The 16444-nt window shown below is 46.5% G+C and overlaps 1 protein-coding gene across 4 annotated transcripts in view; it reads right to left on the bottom strand.

Annotated features, from left to right (window-relative positions):
• The window catches only part of SPMIP4 (sperm microtubule inner protein 4), a 50120-nt gene that overhangs the window by 26215 nt on the left and 7461 nt on the right, over nt 1-16444 (bottom strand). For 3 of the 4 annotated variants that reach the window (XM_019498110.2, XM_006275121.4, XM_014603074.3), the window contains exons 3-4: nt 2966-3118; nt 330-401 (exon numbers count right to left, since the gene is read on the bottom strand). In XM_019498110.2, coding sequence (XP_019353655.1) covers nt 330-401; nt 2966-3118 — 225 coding nt within the window. Of the gene's footprint in view, nt 1-329; nt 402-2965; nt 3119-16444 lie in introns of those variants that run through there. The other variant, XM_014603075.3, reaches the window with a different exon arrangement.

The following is a 16444-nucleotide window of genomic DNA, read 5'->3' as shown; positions in this document are numbered from 1 at the left end:
ATTACTTTAGTGCTATTTATTAAATCTGGACTCTGGCCAAGAGATAAGAGAATACATCTGAATGTCACAAGTTGTGACACATTGACAAATCTGTAAAACCAACTTAAGTCCATGGTTCAAGAAATAATAACCTGAGTGGGAGACTAATGCCACATTTTGAGCTTCCTTTCATATTCTCTTTGCTTCTTTAGTTCTTGGCCAAGAGCATTTTATACAAGGCATCTATTTGTATTTTGCCCTTAACATCTGTCTTTAATATCTTTAAAGGCAGAATTGCTATTCAGCTTGTCATTATTCACAAGATATGCACAAAATAAATCAGAACTTACAGATCATCATTCATGAAGACGTCACTTTTTTTCCACTGGGTTGTATCATAACTCTGCTCAATGGGAAGACCTCTGTAAAAAGAGGGAAAGAAAACCATAAACACACATATTTCAAGATGGTTGTAAAAAGTTAGGAAATACATACAGAGTATTTTTTGCGTGAAAAAGTAGCTCTTATCACAAAAAATAATAGCTACAAGAAATGGAAATATTTTACTGTCAAGCAGTAAGCAGATACTTATGAACAAAATTATCTAATAATATCAAAATGATTTTCTGAATGGCAGAATCTCTCACACTAAAATCAGTGGAAACTATGCATGTTCAGAATCTCTGATCCATACCACTAAAAGTCAAAGGAATCTCTAGAAATGACTTCAATAGATACAGGATGAAGCACTTGTAGCATGATCCTATTAGTGAGTGAATATTTCCTACAATACTGAACCCCCTCGGCTTCCTTCTGATATCAAGAGGCCAGGGAGGATCAGACCCTTACTGGGTTGAAGGATGCCATTTTCTTTAGTGGTTCTTATCACTGAACAGAAACCTCACCTTTGAGTGTGAAAACAGCATCTTATCTGTCTTCCACCTTACCTGATGGAAGAGATACATGTTGCTTAGTTATCAGCAGCTAAGACAGGGGAAGGCAGGGAAAGGGAGAGTGAGAGGGACCTGAAAGAAATAGAGGTGGAATAACTTGTTTTAACTGGTAACTTTATCTCTGGAATGAGGAACAGTCTCATAGTTCCTGACCTCTGCCTGAAGAGGCTGTGCTTATCACAGAGATTAGTTAGAGAATTTTTCAGTATCAGAAAGGTGTGGCTATAACTGCATGGTAATAGTGGAGACATGGACCGGAAGAAGAGAAAGAAAGATCTTGGGTCAGAGTGACAAGGCACATGTCTGTATACTCTGCTTGGCTCAAGGTAGCTTTTAGGGCATGTGAAGGTTCTGTAGTAGTCTGACAATGGCATTCAGCCAACTGTTTGCATACACTGTCTAAAAGCTAGTTAACTGTCTTGCCTCTTTTCATTTTTGAGCCAGTGCTGATACCATGCCTGCTTTCTCATATCCCTCTGACACCTTTTATCCCTAAGGGAGGCCAAGATACATGGTCTCCTTAGACAAAGCCAAGGGTGCTCAACCTCTCTGGCCCCACGAGCTGGATCCACCATGAGGGATTGGTCTTCAAGCCAGATCCAGCATCAGGGCAGAGTGTAGGGGGCAGTCCATGGGTGCAATCTGGTGTGAACCTGCACACTGGACCTGGCTACAGTTATGACTCCACGCATCAGATCCAGCCATGGAGTAAATGGACTGAGGAAGCATGGAGCTGCAACATCTGGACTGTGGAGATCCTCATAGGTCAGAAAAATCTGGCAGTGGGGAAGTGGTGGCAGTGTCGATTGCCATGGCTCTGGAAGCAATTAACACTGCTACTACTCCTCTGCCCCAAAATTTCCTAGACACATGGGGAGCCCTGCAGGTCAGCCCCACAGTGCCGAAGGTTCAATGCCATCCAATAAACTACCTCACAGTGAAAACTTTATGGAACGTAGATATTTGCACTGTCGTCCCACGTGACATCCTACAGGTCATCTCTGAAAACTCCAAGTTCCAGTTACTGTTCAGAAGCACAAGGGCCTCAAATATGGCTCTCAATGAGGACACCACATACTAAATATATCTGTGACGTGAATGATCTCTTCAAGTTAACAGTAAAAACATGCTGACCTGGAGGCTTTCCATTTTTGCTGTATTTACTTCTAAAAGATTATAGTTACAATAATGCAACTTTAGATAACTGGTAAGATATGGATAAGTACCGATAAAGCATTGTATTTGGAATCCGGATAGACGTTAGTCCAGTGCATCTGCATTAATACAATACTTGGAAGGCAAAAGTATTGTTGCTCCCTGTATCTACAATCACTTTTAGGTCAGTGCACAACTGAGCATCTTTAACTGAAGACTGCCCAGCACCAAGCTGATAAACAGTTGTAAATATATAGTGCACTTCTGAACAGGGGCCTTTCCAGTATTTTTAATACATACTGGCATCTGCTGGTAAAAGCTTAGTATTACTTTAGTTCTTTTTCACATAATACCAACTCTGCCAATCCCTAGTCTGATGACTTAAAATTTCCTTGTATTCCAGTTTATGTAAATTGGATGAGAGATATCCACTCAGAATGTTTGAGTCAGCAATAAGTAATACAGATAAATGCTGAAAAAAAATCTGCTTTTCTTCATAAATTTTCCACTGAGATGTTATAAAGATAGAACAATATTAAACATATTCTAACAGCAACTGGTTATAATCACAGAGTTTTGAACTGAGGTACTTGAACTATTGACTCTAACTCCACATCATCATGTCAAAAATATTTACAGAAAACATCAATACAGATGTCCTAAAATAGATGGTTCTGAAAAAATATATGTACAAAGAATATATCGAACCCTGTCCAGGACAAACATGAGATTTACTTTATTCAAGTTTAACCTCGTTTGATCTCCAATTGTCCAAACATGCTGTATTCTATTAGCCAATACTGGGTAAAACAACACTTTAAAATTCCAACATTTAATGCATGTCACCAACTAACCCTGGCCAGAGATCCCCACCATACCCATAATGTTGATGTCCTTTAGTAAACATACAAGAAGGCTCATTCTTTAGCTTGTGATCTTCTGGCAATGAAACTGGAACAATTTCTCCATATTCTCTTTCTGCTCCCCAGGGAAGCCTGCACCATTGAAATTCATTCCTGAACTTCTCATACCTGAAACAAAAAAAATCCACAACCCATTCTTAAATCACAGCAACAATTACAGTGACTTGAATATCTTTACAGATACCTTAGATTGGAATTTTTTTTTTATTCTATTGGTGGTAGGTTACTCCATTTTTTGACTGATCATAAACAAATCAATGGGAGTTCATTGATTGTTCATTGATTTCAACAGCAGCAGAATCAAATAAAGCATGCTTTAATCAACTGGAGGAAAGAAGAAGTTGAATATAGATCAAAATATGCTACTTGTTTAACTGCACTTGCATAATCTCCATTATTAAAGCAGAGATGAACACGTTGTCCTCTAGTCGATATACAAAATTGGACCATGATTTGGTTTCCCCAATTTATGGTTTCCCCTTCTCTTCACTGAACACACTAACAAAAATTACTTTTAAAACTGAGGCAGTGAGCAAGACTGGTAAGTACTAGCCCTGGAAGGGGAAGCTTCAAGATTGCTCCCAAACTCAAAAACCATAGGTTATACTGCTGTGCTCTCATTTAGTTTGTTAAGACAGAGGCAGTAAGGTCTAGCTGGGAGGATCCAGGGATTTCATCTGAGGATCCAGGGCTATTCTGTCCCCAAGACCTGTCTTTGATTCAAAAGGTCTGATTCTTCCTTCAACTTCAGTCAGGTTTATAGTGCAAACTTTTGCTGGCATAAGTAGATTGATCACAGGCAGAAGGCAGGACAGGGTGGCACCTTAGGGGCTTGGCACAGGTTACCTTAAAACCAACATAAAAGCTATTAAAAACAAGAGCAGTCATTAGTTAAAGGGTGCTAAGCTGCCATACGTTCCCTCTAAATATTTCAAAGTTAAACCTTGGCTGGCATGGCATAACTTTGATTTGTTTTGCCTAGATTCCAGGGTATTGTATGAATGGTGTAGGAAAACAAAATGCCTCACTTTGATTCCTCCAGCATCCCAGAATACATAGCTCTCAACCGCTTCCCACCCTCCAAATCTCTAATGGGGTCCCCACATGTGCCCCCTTGGCTCCAGGCTGAGAACAACTCTCTGAGTGTGTAATTGCAGAGAGACCATGGAGGGAAGGGGAAGCACGCTTCCCCCAGCCCATGTCTCAGTTAATTGAGCACTGGATACTCTGGGCTGAGCATGGAGCACCCAGACAAGGAGACCAAGCAAGCTTCCCATGGCTGTATGGTCTCCATAGGGAGATCTATAAGCTAGCCTGTCTAGGCATTTTTATTCTTCCTTCCACACCCCTACCCTTCCATGTATCTTGCATCTTATATAAGACAGTTCCTAGGCACACGAACCTAACCTCTAAAGTCACCAGTAAGAGAAACAACACAATTTAATGTTCACTTCAGAACTAGTAGTTTGAGAGCATTGGTACATACCATTCTGGCTGCTCCACTGGGTTAATTTGTGCTGCTTTAACACACATTCCAAATTTTACATTGAATTCCTCTAACAACTGCATTAAGTGGACTGGTGTGTGGATTGTTATACCACATACATCATAAAATTATCAATTCACTACAAGCAAAAATACCAGATTTGTACAAGTCCTAGCATCCACCTGCCAAAGACTCTTTTATAAAAAAAAACCTGGGGGATTGTGGGCTGGCAGAGTCCATGGTCAGGTGGGTTGGGAACTGGCTAAGAGATCGAACCCAGAGAGTGTTAGTAGATGGGTCTGTATCATCCCAGTGGGAGGTGGCCAGTTAGGTTAGGAGAAGATGTCCTGGCCAGCACAATGTCTGAAAGGGACTACAGGGTTATGGTTGATCACAGGATGAACATGAGCGGCCAACGTGATGCTGTAGTCAACAGAGCTAATAGCACACTGGGGTGCATTAGCTGATGCATCGCAAGCAAGACTAAGAAAGTGATACTTCCTTTCTACTCAGCGCTGGTGAGACCCCAGCTAGAGTACTGTGTCCAGCTCTGGGTGCCACACTTCAAAAAAAGATGTGGAGAATCTTGAAAAGGTCTAGAGAAGGGCTACAAGAATGATAGGGGCCTGGAGGACAAACCTTATGAAGAAAGACTGATCTGGGACTGGTAGACTAATCTGGATCTGGGACTGTTCAACCCGAGGAAGAGAAGAGTGAGGGGGGGACTCGGTGGCTGTCTACATAGACTAAAGGGGTGAATACTGGGAGCTGGGAGAAAAAAAAAAAAACTGTTCACTAGGGCAACAGGGGAAGACAAGGAGTAATGGCCATAACTGTTAGAGGATGACTTCAGGTTGGAAGGAAGACCTTCTTTACAGTAAGGGTGACCAGAATCTGGAATAGACTTCCCAAAGAGGTGGTCGAGTCCTCAACCTTGGAAGTCTTCAAGAGGAGACTGAACAGGCATCTTGCTGGGATAATTTGATCTCAGCAGTATTCCTGCCCAGAGCAGGGGAGTTGGACTCAATGATCTTTTGAGGTCCCTTCCAGCCCTTAATTTCTATGATTTCTAAGACACTGCAGCATTAACAGAGATCAAGGAATTTAATACTGACAGAAACACAAGCTTTAAGAGTTCCTTAAATAGTGTGATCTCTCCATATACTAAGCAATGCTAAAATCTACAGGTACAAAAAGTAAGGCTTGTTTAGATTCACCATGAGACTCTAAGCAGAAACCCATTTGAACCCTTTAATATAGGAAGAGTACATAAAAGTTAAATGTGTGCATTCTTCCTCCAAAGATGGTTAACTTACAGTTTCAATGAATTCACTGCAAAAAAAGCAGATTTCTTAAGACACGCAGCAAGCCAGGCTATTAGACCAAATGCATTAAAAAACAAAAGTTAATGCTAGCTTATGAATAAACTAATGATTTATTGAAATTAGGAGACATCTCTCTCTACCATGGCATCTAGCAAGTTATTTTATATACGAGTCTTTTGCAGCACATTTATTCTAGATTTAATTTTTTTTTTTTTTTTTTTATACAGGATCAAAAAGCACATCATATGTAGGCATCTAACCAACTTAAGGAGGTGGCTGGCCAATTCTGCAGCCAGGTCATGGGGCTGGCTGACATTTCTGAGGGCTTATTGTGGCTGCCTCCCCAACCCTGATGCCTCTGATTGGCTAAGGGGTCCTGGTGGCCCTGCTCCCCACCACTGATTGATGGAGAGGGCTGTCCATTGTATGGCCCTGCCCCTTGGAGAGGGGTGGAGCCAGAGGACATACAGCCCTCTCAGCCAATCACTGGTGAGGGGTGGGGGTGGCAGCCATCTTGTCAGATCACCCTTGTGTTGGCAGCCCTCCGTCTTCCCTTCCTCCAGGTGGGCAGCGCAGCCTGGAGGACTGTTGGCTCCCACTGGGGAGCCAGCATTTTATTTTTAATGTTTCCCCCCCCGCCCCCAACGAATTTTGCAGAGATTGCTTGATTTTGCAATTTCTGCAAAAATCCATGCAAACGCAAGTAAGTCCCTAATCACGTATAATGTTTTTTCTTAGCAGATGCAAAACTCTCCCTTCACCTCCCTCTGCCCCCACCCCTGTGGAGCAAGAGTCCCGGCTCCTGCCTTTGCCTCTGCCCATCAGCCCTCTAGTGGCAAGTCAGTCGCACAGGTCTGAAACTACATGAAGCCTTCACTTGTGACTGCTCTGAAAACACCAGAACTGTGACACCACAACATTCCACAGGTTTCTGGCATTATACCTGTGCCAAAGCCCTTAGAGGCTAACTGGTTCAGAGAGGAAATTCTTGACAACAGAGTTGCATCCATGAGCACTGCCACACTGCCTTCTAGACTGTCACACTGGCACATCCATGATTTGACTTATTTTGCTTATGGGGACTGAAGGTCAGTTTTGCTTGTATAATCTCACCTGCAGAAGTCAACAAGAATGATTAATTAGCATTTCCTCTTGGTTCAGTTTAAGGAATACCGACACCACAAGCATGCAGAACGGTTTGATGTCCAAACTCACACTCAGAACACTGCACACCCTCCACTTGTAGAGCAGATGTTACCTTATGCTAACACAGATCAGGAATAACTTTGCAGGAGTTACTTTAGTGTGAAAAAGAGCCAGAGTAGGCTCATTATTAATTGAATTTGGGCCTTTCACTTCATCTTGATGCATCTCCATTTATCTATCTGTAAAACAGCTATAATAATTCTGATCAGTCACAGGTTATTTATAGCCTTTTTTTTTTTTTTTTTAAAGGGATATAAAAATCTCTGGAAGAATCCTCTTGTTCAATTAGGAGAGACCTCAGGGTGCTGACCCCAAGCTTGGGAGATGCCATCATCATACTACAATACTATGCCATTTCTTTATGACGCTGTGTCTTGATATCATGATGCAATTTGTTTATCTAGCAGGACAAACTAGAATAATCCTGTGGGAGCCGATGAATGATGAGGCATATCTTCCTCCTCCACTATATTAAAATAACTGTATAAACTTTTAGCATCTATTTTTTTTAAAGTTCAATTTATGGCTTTTTTCCCCCTGAAGGTTGGCAGCCAGACATCAAATCATTCTGCATGCTTGTCAGTATTAATTAAACCGAACCCAGAGGAAATACTAATAAATCATTCATATTGACTTCTATCTGCAGGTTACGAAATTGCAGAACAACCCATTTGCCTTAGACAGAAAAGACAAACATTGCACACAAAGGTAATCACCCATTCTGACCAAACAAGGCTTTGTTAAGCTTCTAACATTTATGGTCTTCCTCACAAAGAGATAGTTATGGTCAGTATCAATCCAGTGGGATTATAATTTTCAAGGACATGAACAAAACACTGTCTTTGCACAGAAAATATCAAACTAAAAACCAGACTGGAAAAACTTCTCAAAAATTTACTGTAGGGAACAATCTTGTACTGGCAAGGAAATGTACTGAATAGCTTAACACAGGGCTGTCCAACTTCTAAAGCTCTGGGAACTACACCAGCGGGGGCCACAAGTTATACAGACCACATTAGGTGAGCTGTGGGCCACTGGGCTGCTTGCTGCATGGACACTTCACTCCAATGCTCCATATACCTGCACAGGCACCCCCAACTACTGCACCACCGTTCTCCCCTTTCCCCTGCTACTGGACCATATGGGCACAATTCCCTTATTCTCCTGCTGCAACACATGTCCTCATGAGTACTCCCTTCCCATTGCCCTACGCAGGTGTGCTCTCCCCTCTTCCCCCCCTGCATGGTCCTGATCGCCCCCATTATACTGTGCCACAATGACCCACCCCCCCCGTGGCAAGAGCAGTAAGTGGCAGCTGGAAGACGAGAGAAAGCCCAGAGACTCTAGCTGCTGATGCAGCAGGAGCAATGAAGGGGAGCAGTGGCTGGATGAGAGTCCAGGGCCACAACTTAAATCCTTGTGGCCCTCGGGCTACTAGCCGGACAATCTTAGTCTAAGAGGTAGTTTCCATTTCTAACTTCCATGATTCTATCATTTCAGGGGACTCTGAGGGCACTTGTACATGTGACGTTGGGTTAGTCCTCACTAAACTAAATGGTTTGGTTTTATGACCCCAGACTTGACACAGTGTGTTTTAATTTGTTCCGTCACTGTGTACAAGTGACAGCTCTTAAACCAAATAAATCTCTAATATGCTACTCACAGTAAATTACTGCATGGAAGCTGCATAACAATCCACCCCATTGATCACTCTGGTACTGAATTACAGCAGAGGCACCAGTAAACTTCTAATCCCTGCTAAAGACTGGGGATTGCTGACATGTAAAGTTGACCAAAACTGTTGCGATTTCATTAATTAAATAAATTTAAGTGTCATTTCACTAATTTCATTACTTTTTAACACATATTTTTAAACTGCTGCTATGCCGGGTAAGGACATGTCTCCCCTCCTCCTCTCCTCTTCCAGCTCAGGGGCTGCCTGGCCCGCCAGCAGCTCACTGCCCGGCTGTGGGTGTTGGCAGTCAGGCTCCACTGAAAAAAGGATCGGGCCCCTTGCCACTTCTGCCAGGATGCCCCAGGAGTCCTGCCTATTTGAGCCCCTCACTCCCGGGCTATGCTGGTGTCCCAGGAAGTGGCAACTGCCTGCACAGACACTTCCACCCCTCCAGCACGGCCCTGCCCGAGCTACCTGTCTGGCCTGTGCTACCCCTGCGCACCCCATGGGGTGCCATTATTACTAAGGGCACCATTGCCCTATAATCCACCCCATCTTAGTGAAAGGAATATAAAACTGCCTGGCTGCTTTACACATGTGGCTGGGAGCAGTTTAATTTCCCACTAAAAAGTAAACTGTGGCCATCTGCTCCCAGGACTGCAGACAGCAGGGGCCCCAGGAAGCAGCCACCACCTGCACAGACACCCCTGCCTGCCCAGCATGGCCCTACCCAGGCTGCCCACCTGGCCTGTGCTGCCCCTGGCTCCTCAAGGGATGCCTTGATTGCCAGGGGCACCATCGTCCCATAATCCACCCCTGCTTAATCCAAGGTATATTGAGGCGAATGGTTTCAGGGAATGTGGCCCACTCCCAACCCTCTTTTTGGTGCACAAACTTTGGATACCAGACTTGCTGGCAACTTTGTATCTTACAGCCATGTGTGTTCTGGATGGTGTTTTGCAAGTTTTGGCACCAAAAACATCTGCAAAGCGTAGCTAATCAACGAACCATGTACCGACATCTAGGCCCACAAGGGGTACCTACAAGGGCCCTTTTGGGGCATGGCACAACAGTGGGCTACCCACCAGTGACCCATGTGTCAAGACACCGGTTCCCGCTCACAGTTTCTTCCATGTTCTTCAGTTTCTTCAGCCGGTGAGAGAATAAATACTAACAGAACCGACCGACCCACTATTCATAAAGCAAGTATGCTTAAGACTCAAGTGGTCTCACAGAAAGCTGCTTGCCTGTTTTACGTTAAACTAGTGAGAGAAGAAATGGCATCAGGGGGAAAATTAGGCTGTGCTAAGTATAATGGCTCAAATAAGGGACTGCCTATTTGGCTGTGATTATGGCTGAAAATCCTTTGCTGCTTTAAGTGAGCTGCCAAGCACAGTTCATTTGCCATTTAAAGCAGCATGGGGTTGTCCGATTCCAGGTTCTAGCATGCAGGCACCATAATTTTTCTAGTGTGCAAGCCCCCTCACCTCCACCTGAGCTTTAGTTTTTACCAGGGCAGACACTTTTAATGATTCGTCCTACTGACTGAGGCTTCAGGGACAAGCCAGTCCCAAGGTTTGTGCCTGACCCAATGCCAGGGAAAGGGCAGGTGGTGTCCCAGGTGGTCAGTTGGGTAGGGACTACTAGGAGCAGCGTCTGGGTCACTAAATTTGGCCAACGTTCTTTTCCTCACTGCAATGCCCCAGAACTCCCTCACCAGAGGTGCCAAGCCATTCACAACACACTGCCCACTGGCTCCAGCATAACATGCACCAGTTGCATAAAGTTTATTTGAAGAGCATAGCTCTCCTCCATAATTTTCTTTTTATCAGGAAATTAAACTGATCCTGTCTGCCTGCATAAAGCAGCCAGGTGGTTTTATATTCCTGGCATCAATCAGGGGCAGACTATGGGCTGATGGTGCCGCTGGCAATCAGAGCCTCCCCTGGGGAGCCAAGGGCAGCATGGCCCAGGCAAACATCCTGGGCAGGGCCATGCTAGGCAGGTAGGGATATCCATGCAGGTAGTGGCTACTTCCTTGGGCTGCCTAGGAAGTGGGCAGCTGCGATTTGCTTTTTATATAAAAATAAAACTGCTCCCAGCTACCTGTTGGATGTCCATGCAGGTAAGCAGAAGATGGACTCATGTCAGGCTGGGTGGGCTGCTACACATGGTGTCCAAAAATAGCCACTGAATACAAATACCTGGAAATTGAAGTGACATTTGGTGGACAAAGGGGCTCACTACACAAAAACTATAGTGGCATCTGGTGGACAAAGGTGCTCATTACATGTCATTCTGTGAATTCACATGTATACATAACAGATCAATGGCTGTATCACTGAAATTTGCATTGATGCAAACTAAAATACAATCGGGACGTGGTTTATTTTGCACTGCAACAAACTCATTTAAACTGCAAAAAATCCTGTACGTGTAAAGTGTGATGCAATAAAACCTCAAAAGGGGCAATTTTCATCATGTGTACAAGCATCCAGTGAGCCAAACTGTAGAACACTAAGCATTAGAACAAAAATAACTTCCACTTCTTTGGGTTGCACACATTTGCAAATTAAGCCAACAGTTTATCATTGCAGCCTTTCATTAAATTGTACTTTTGCCTACAAAGTTGCCTCATTTTTGGTAGCTCATCTGAGTAGCACATGAATGTTTGGTTATAAGAAATGAGTTCATCGTAGCCCATAAACAAAAAGGATCTGACTTGATTCAGTACTTGAAACAGAGGCCTCTGAAGAAGACTCAAGTGCTTCAAGAAACTGAATTGGTAGAGAGAGTGTGTGTGGGGGAGGGAGAAGAAGGGGTTGGATCACGGCCTGAAGTGTAAGAATGAAAGCTGTGTAAATGGCACTGCTTTGAAACCCAGTGAGCATAATTTTCGTGTTCTGCATCTTGTCTCATTTAGGATACCAGTGTGGATCACCAAGGGAGCTTTTGCCATCCAATGTTCACAGAGGAAAAAAAACTCTGAAGAATTTGTTCTGATAGGTGTGCAAACTTAATATAACTTACACAGTGTAGGGCAGAAGTTGACTGTAAGAGGAAAGGCAAGTATGTGACAGAAAAAATCAAAGATCCTGTACCTCCGATGCCTACTACATTCCCACTGCCAGAAGCCTGAGTAATGGGATTACAAAACTATTCAGTGCATCACCTAAATTGAATGGGGCAAGGTAGCGGTATGTTACTTTCCTGCTCCCCTGATACTGGGGCTGCCTAGGAGCCCTTTTGGCCTGGGCAAAATTCTGGCTTTAGTAACCAGAAGGTAGTAACACTGCTGCAATGCTCCGTTTGGCTAGCCAGACAAGGCAGGGATGAAACCTTACTGCAAAGGGAATGTGAATTAGAGACATCTCTGCTGTCTCTGCCCCATTTGGGGGAATCATCAAGAGGTTAAGTCAGGTTCGGCCTTTTTGCTTTGCCTGAATGGCAGGAAGGGGCAACGGTGCAAACAAGAATCTGGCTACCAAGTGGTTCAAATTACACTACTCTATCATCCATGACACAATGAAGTGTACTCAAATAGCATAGTGGCAAGATCAAGTGAGCAAAAAAGTTAAGAAAAAACAGAATTAAGGTTGTCTGTCAAACTTTAATTAGGCTCCTCATGCATATGTATTCTATCTGCACGTTAAACTCATGATCATTTGCTATTTTTCTCCAGAGGCGCTCTGCATCAGATTGATAAAATTCACTTAATGAGCAGCTAATAATTATTTTGTTTTCTCTTTGTTATTCTATATATTATCCCAGGCCTTATTTACTCCACAATATTCAAGGCCTGCTCTGAAGACAATGTTATTACACTCCTCATGAGCTTTTCTGTGGTGTTCAGGGCTACAACAGAGTCTTCACTAATGTAAGTCTTTCTTCACAACTCCCCTATCGGGGGCAGGGGTGATTTTATTCCCAGTGGAAAACAGAAGTACAGTGAGATTTCCATCTAAAACATTCACTAATACTGGGTACTTAATTCAAAGCAACTAGGACCTGAATTTTCAGAATGCACAGCATGTTACAGCACTTCATATGCACAAAGCACAACTCTCACTGACTTCAGTTAAAGTTTTAAGGGCTCTGCACTTCAAATAAGGTCCCAGTGGCTCAGACTGGGCCCACAGAAACACATACTGGCCAGCTGGTTTAAGTGACATTGGGATGCTGTGACAGAGGCAAAGAAAGTGGATTACATTCATAAGCAGAGGGAGAAATTATTTGGAGGGGGCTGAGTACACACACACACACACTTCCTCCCCCAGCACATAGGTCTGTGGAGGGGAAGGAGTAGGGGGAGAAGGGTCATGGTGGGGGTGCAGATTGAGGTCCCCACAGTGAGGAAGGGAATGGGGCAGGGGCTGGGGTGGATGGGGCCTTGGGGCAGGTCTTGGGACAGTTGGAGCCTAAGCAGCTCATCCAGGAGTGCGGAGGAGCTCCCACCACTGCATGCACACCAGGGGAGGCACAGGGGGCACGTGCCCCCCAGATGTGTGTGGGGTGGAAGTGGGCTGCCTCTGCCTTGGGAACCGTGAGCCATGTGCCTGCTGCTGCTGGGTTGCGCTGGGTCCCCTTCCCATCCAGCAGACAGCGGGGCACAGAGTCTCAGCCTGCAGCAGCACCCACCTCAGCTCCACACGTGCCCCCATGTCTCCCCCAGTGTGCATGCAGCAGTGGGAGCCTGTCCCCACCCTTGCCCCTGGATGATCCACGTGGGCTCCATCCATCCCACAACCTGCCTCAGGGCCCCATTCACCCCAGCCCCTGCCGCACTCCTTCCCTCACTATGGGGAACTTGATCTGCCCCGCCCCTGCACACCCCTTCCCCTTCCCAGACTTGCCTGGTGTGGTGGGCAGTGCTCCACACACCACCAGGCTGCAATCCTGGCTGTGTAGAGGCTGCAGCTGCATGCCTGTGTGTATGTATCCCCTGCTGCTGTTGCCCAGAGCCCATGCCTGGACTGCCCTGCGGTCTTCTGCGTTGTCACCGCTGCCCCACATTTTGGGGATGGCTAAACCCCCATTAGCCTCAGCCTTCCACCACCTACGATTCCATCCACCCAGTTCTCCAAAGCAATATTAAACTTCTTCAGCCATGTGATAATCCTTTTTCCCTGGCCTCATAACATTCTGCTTCACTACTCAGCTCATATTCATTAGGACTGTATGAAATTTTGCCAGGCGTTTCGTTTCAAAGTTGTTTCAATGTGTTTCGAGCTTAAAACAGCGAGGAGTCTAGAACAGCCCCACAGCCCTCCCGGGGTGCAGGCCTCTGGATCTGCGTGCGGGATGACAGCATGCTGTCACTGCCAGTTGGGGCCAGCAGCAACACCAATCTTCCTGGTGCTCGGCATGGGCTGCGCCCAGAGCTGGTCCCAGCTGGTGGCAGCAGCCTCCTGTCATCCAGCACACAGATCGGGGGCCTGCCTGCATCCCCGGGAGGGCTGTGGGGTTGTGTCAGACTCCTCCTGGGGGTGCAGGCCCCTGATCTGCATGCTGGATGACAGGAGGCTGCTGCTGTCGCCTGGGACCAGCACTGGGTGCAGCCCGCACCCAGCACCAAGACGACTGGTGCTGCTGCTGGCCAGAGGGCTGCGCCCAGCGCCAGTCCCAGGTGGCAGCAGCAGCCTCTTGTCATCCGGCATGCAGATCAGGGGCCTGCACCCCTGGGAGGAGACTGGCACAGCTTGACAACACTCCTGGGGGTGCGAGCCCCCAGATCTACGCCCCAGATGACAGGAGGCTCAGGCTGCCTCTCCCACCAGGGACCGATCTCCCCTGCTCGCCTCTGTCCTTGGCACCAGCTCCCTAACTTGGCCCACAGCCAGCTCCAGGACCCCCTCACCCTCCCACATGCTCTCTGCCCGGCTCCAGCTGCCTTACGCAGCCCCTGCCCAGTTCCAACCCCCCCCAAGCTTACCAGCAACAGTAGCCATGCTCTTGGCCTCATGGCACAGCTTCCTGCGTGGCTGAGGCAGCGCAGCTTGGCCTCAGCTACCAGGTATCCGACCAGCCTCTGCCACAATGCGCTACTGCGGCCCAGCTTGGCGTGGGGCCACGTGCTTTAGGGCAGCTCTGGGCTGTCACCCGGGGCTGTGTACTGCTCGCAGGGACTGCCAGCCACGCCAGCTCGGGTCCTGCACGCATGAGTCCTGCACCGTCTGGCCGGGGCACTTCTGTGTATGCAGGACCAGGGCTGGCATGGCTGGTGGTCCCCATGAGTGATGCGCAGCCCCAGGTGATAGCTTGGAGCTGCCCGAAAGCACACGACCCTGCACCAGGCTATGCTGCGCCACAGCAGCATGCTGTGGCAGAGGCTGCATGGATACCTGGCGGCTGGGACCGAGCCGCACTGCCCCCCACCATACAGGAGGGCTGTGCCATGAGACCAATAGTGCAGCTGCTGTTGGTAAGCTGTGGGGGGAATGCAGCCGGCCATGGGCCAAGCAGGGGGCACCGGTCCTTGGTGGGAGAGGCAGCCTAAGCCTCCTCTCATCGGGGCACAGATCTAGGGGTTTGCACCCCTGGGAGGGCTGACAGGCTGTGTTGGACTCCTCCCAGGGGTGCGAGCCCCTGGATCTGCACCAAATGAGAGGAGGCTCAGGCTGCAGTAGCAGCAATTTTGTCCGGTGCTGGGCGCAGCTTGCGCCCAGTGCCAGTCCCAGGTGGGAAAGACAGCCTGAGCGTCCTCTCATTCAGGGCGCAGATCCGGGGGCTTGAGGAAGGCTCCTCCTGGGGGTGTGAGCCCCCAGATCTGCACGCCAGACGAGAGAATGATGCCACTGCTGGCAAGTGGAAGGACTTTTGGTTTGAACAGTTTGAGGTTCAGTTTCCCAGAAACCTCTGCACCCATCTCCTTGAAACTTGGCAGGCTTCATGCCCTCAGGAGCTACCATCCCTGCAGTTTTCATCCAAATCAGGCAAGAAGTGATAACATTTTAGGCATTTTCATGATTCCCCATTATAGCCTACGGGCTAAATGTCGAAACAGTTTCTACGAAACGAAATGGGAACGTGTTTCAAAACTAAACGAAACACTGTCCCTTCAAAACGGCGAAACGGACACTGAAACAAAACAATGGTGCTTCGTACAGCCGTACCTGGAACAGGTCCTTCAAGTATACTGAAGGAGGCAGGAAAAAATAATGTTTCACATAATTAAAGACTGCAAAATATGCACAAAACAGCCAAGGTAAGTTTCCATGGCCAACTTTAATTCTGGCATTTCCTAGCTTCCCAGAACTTAACTTTGCAACTTTCTCTCTCTTATGTAGGTTTGTACATTTGCTTTTCTAGATCTTTTCCCCTGATTCTCCTTTTACCTGTGTTCTCTCCAGTCTGTCCCTATTCCATCCCTTCTACTCTCTGTCCCAGGTTCCTCATTCTAGTGTTTCCTTGGCTCACTGTCCTTGCCCCAGTCCTAGCTTCTCAATCTCAGCTCCCCATCCATGTCTCATTTTTTTCCCCCAACTTGGTTTCCCGTATTCCTCTCCATGCTCCCCATCCTAACTCCTCCACAGTCTCATAGACTCATAGAGAAGCAGAGCTGAAAGGAACCTCCAGGTCATCTACTCCAACCCCCTGCTTGAGGTAGGATCATCCCTATCCAAACCATTCCATACAAACTGTAATCTAAACTCTACATAAGACTACAGTTGTCAAGTCTGCAGATGACACAACAAAATTTGCAGATGACACAGAACTAAGGACTCCAAATAGGTGTCCTGCGC

Source organism: Alligator mississippiensis, chromosome 5 (genome assembly GCF_030867095.1).
Source record: "Alligator mississippiensis isolate rAllMis1 chromosome 5, rAllMis1, whole genome shotgun sequence".
In the NCBI taxonomy this organism is placed as follows: Eukaryota; Metazoa; Chordata; order Crocodylia; family Alligatoridae; genus Alligator; species Alligator mississippiensis.
This window is presented reverse-complemented; position numbering and strand designations above follow the sequence as displayed.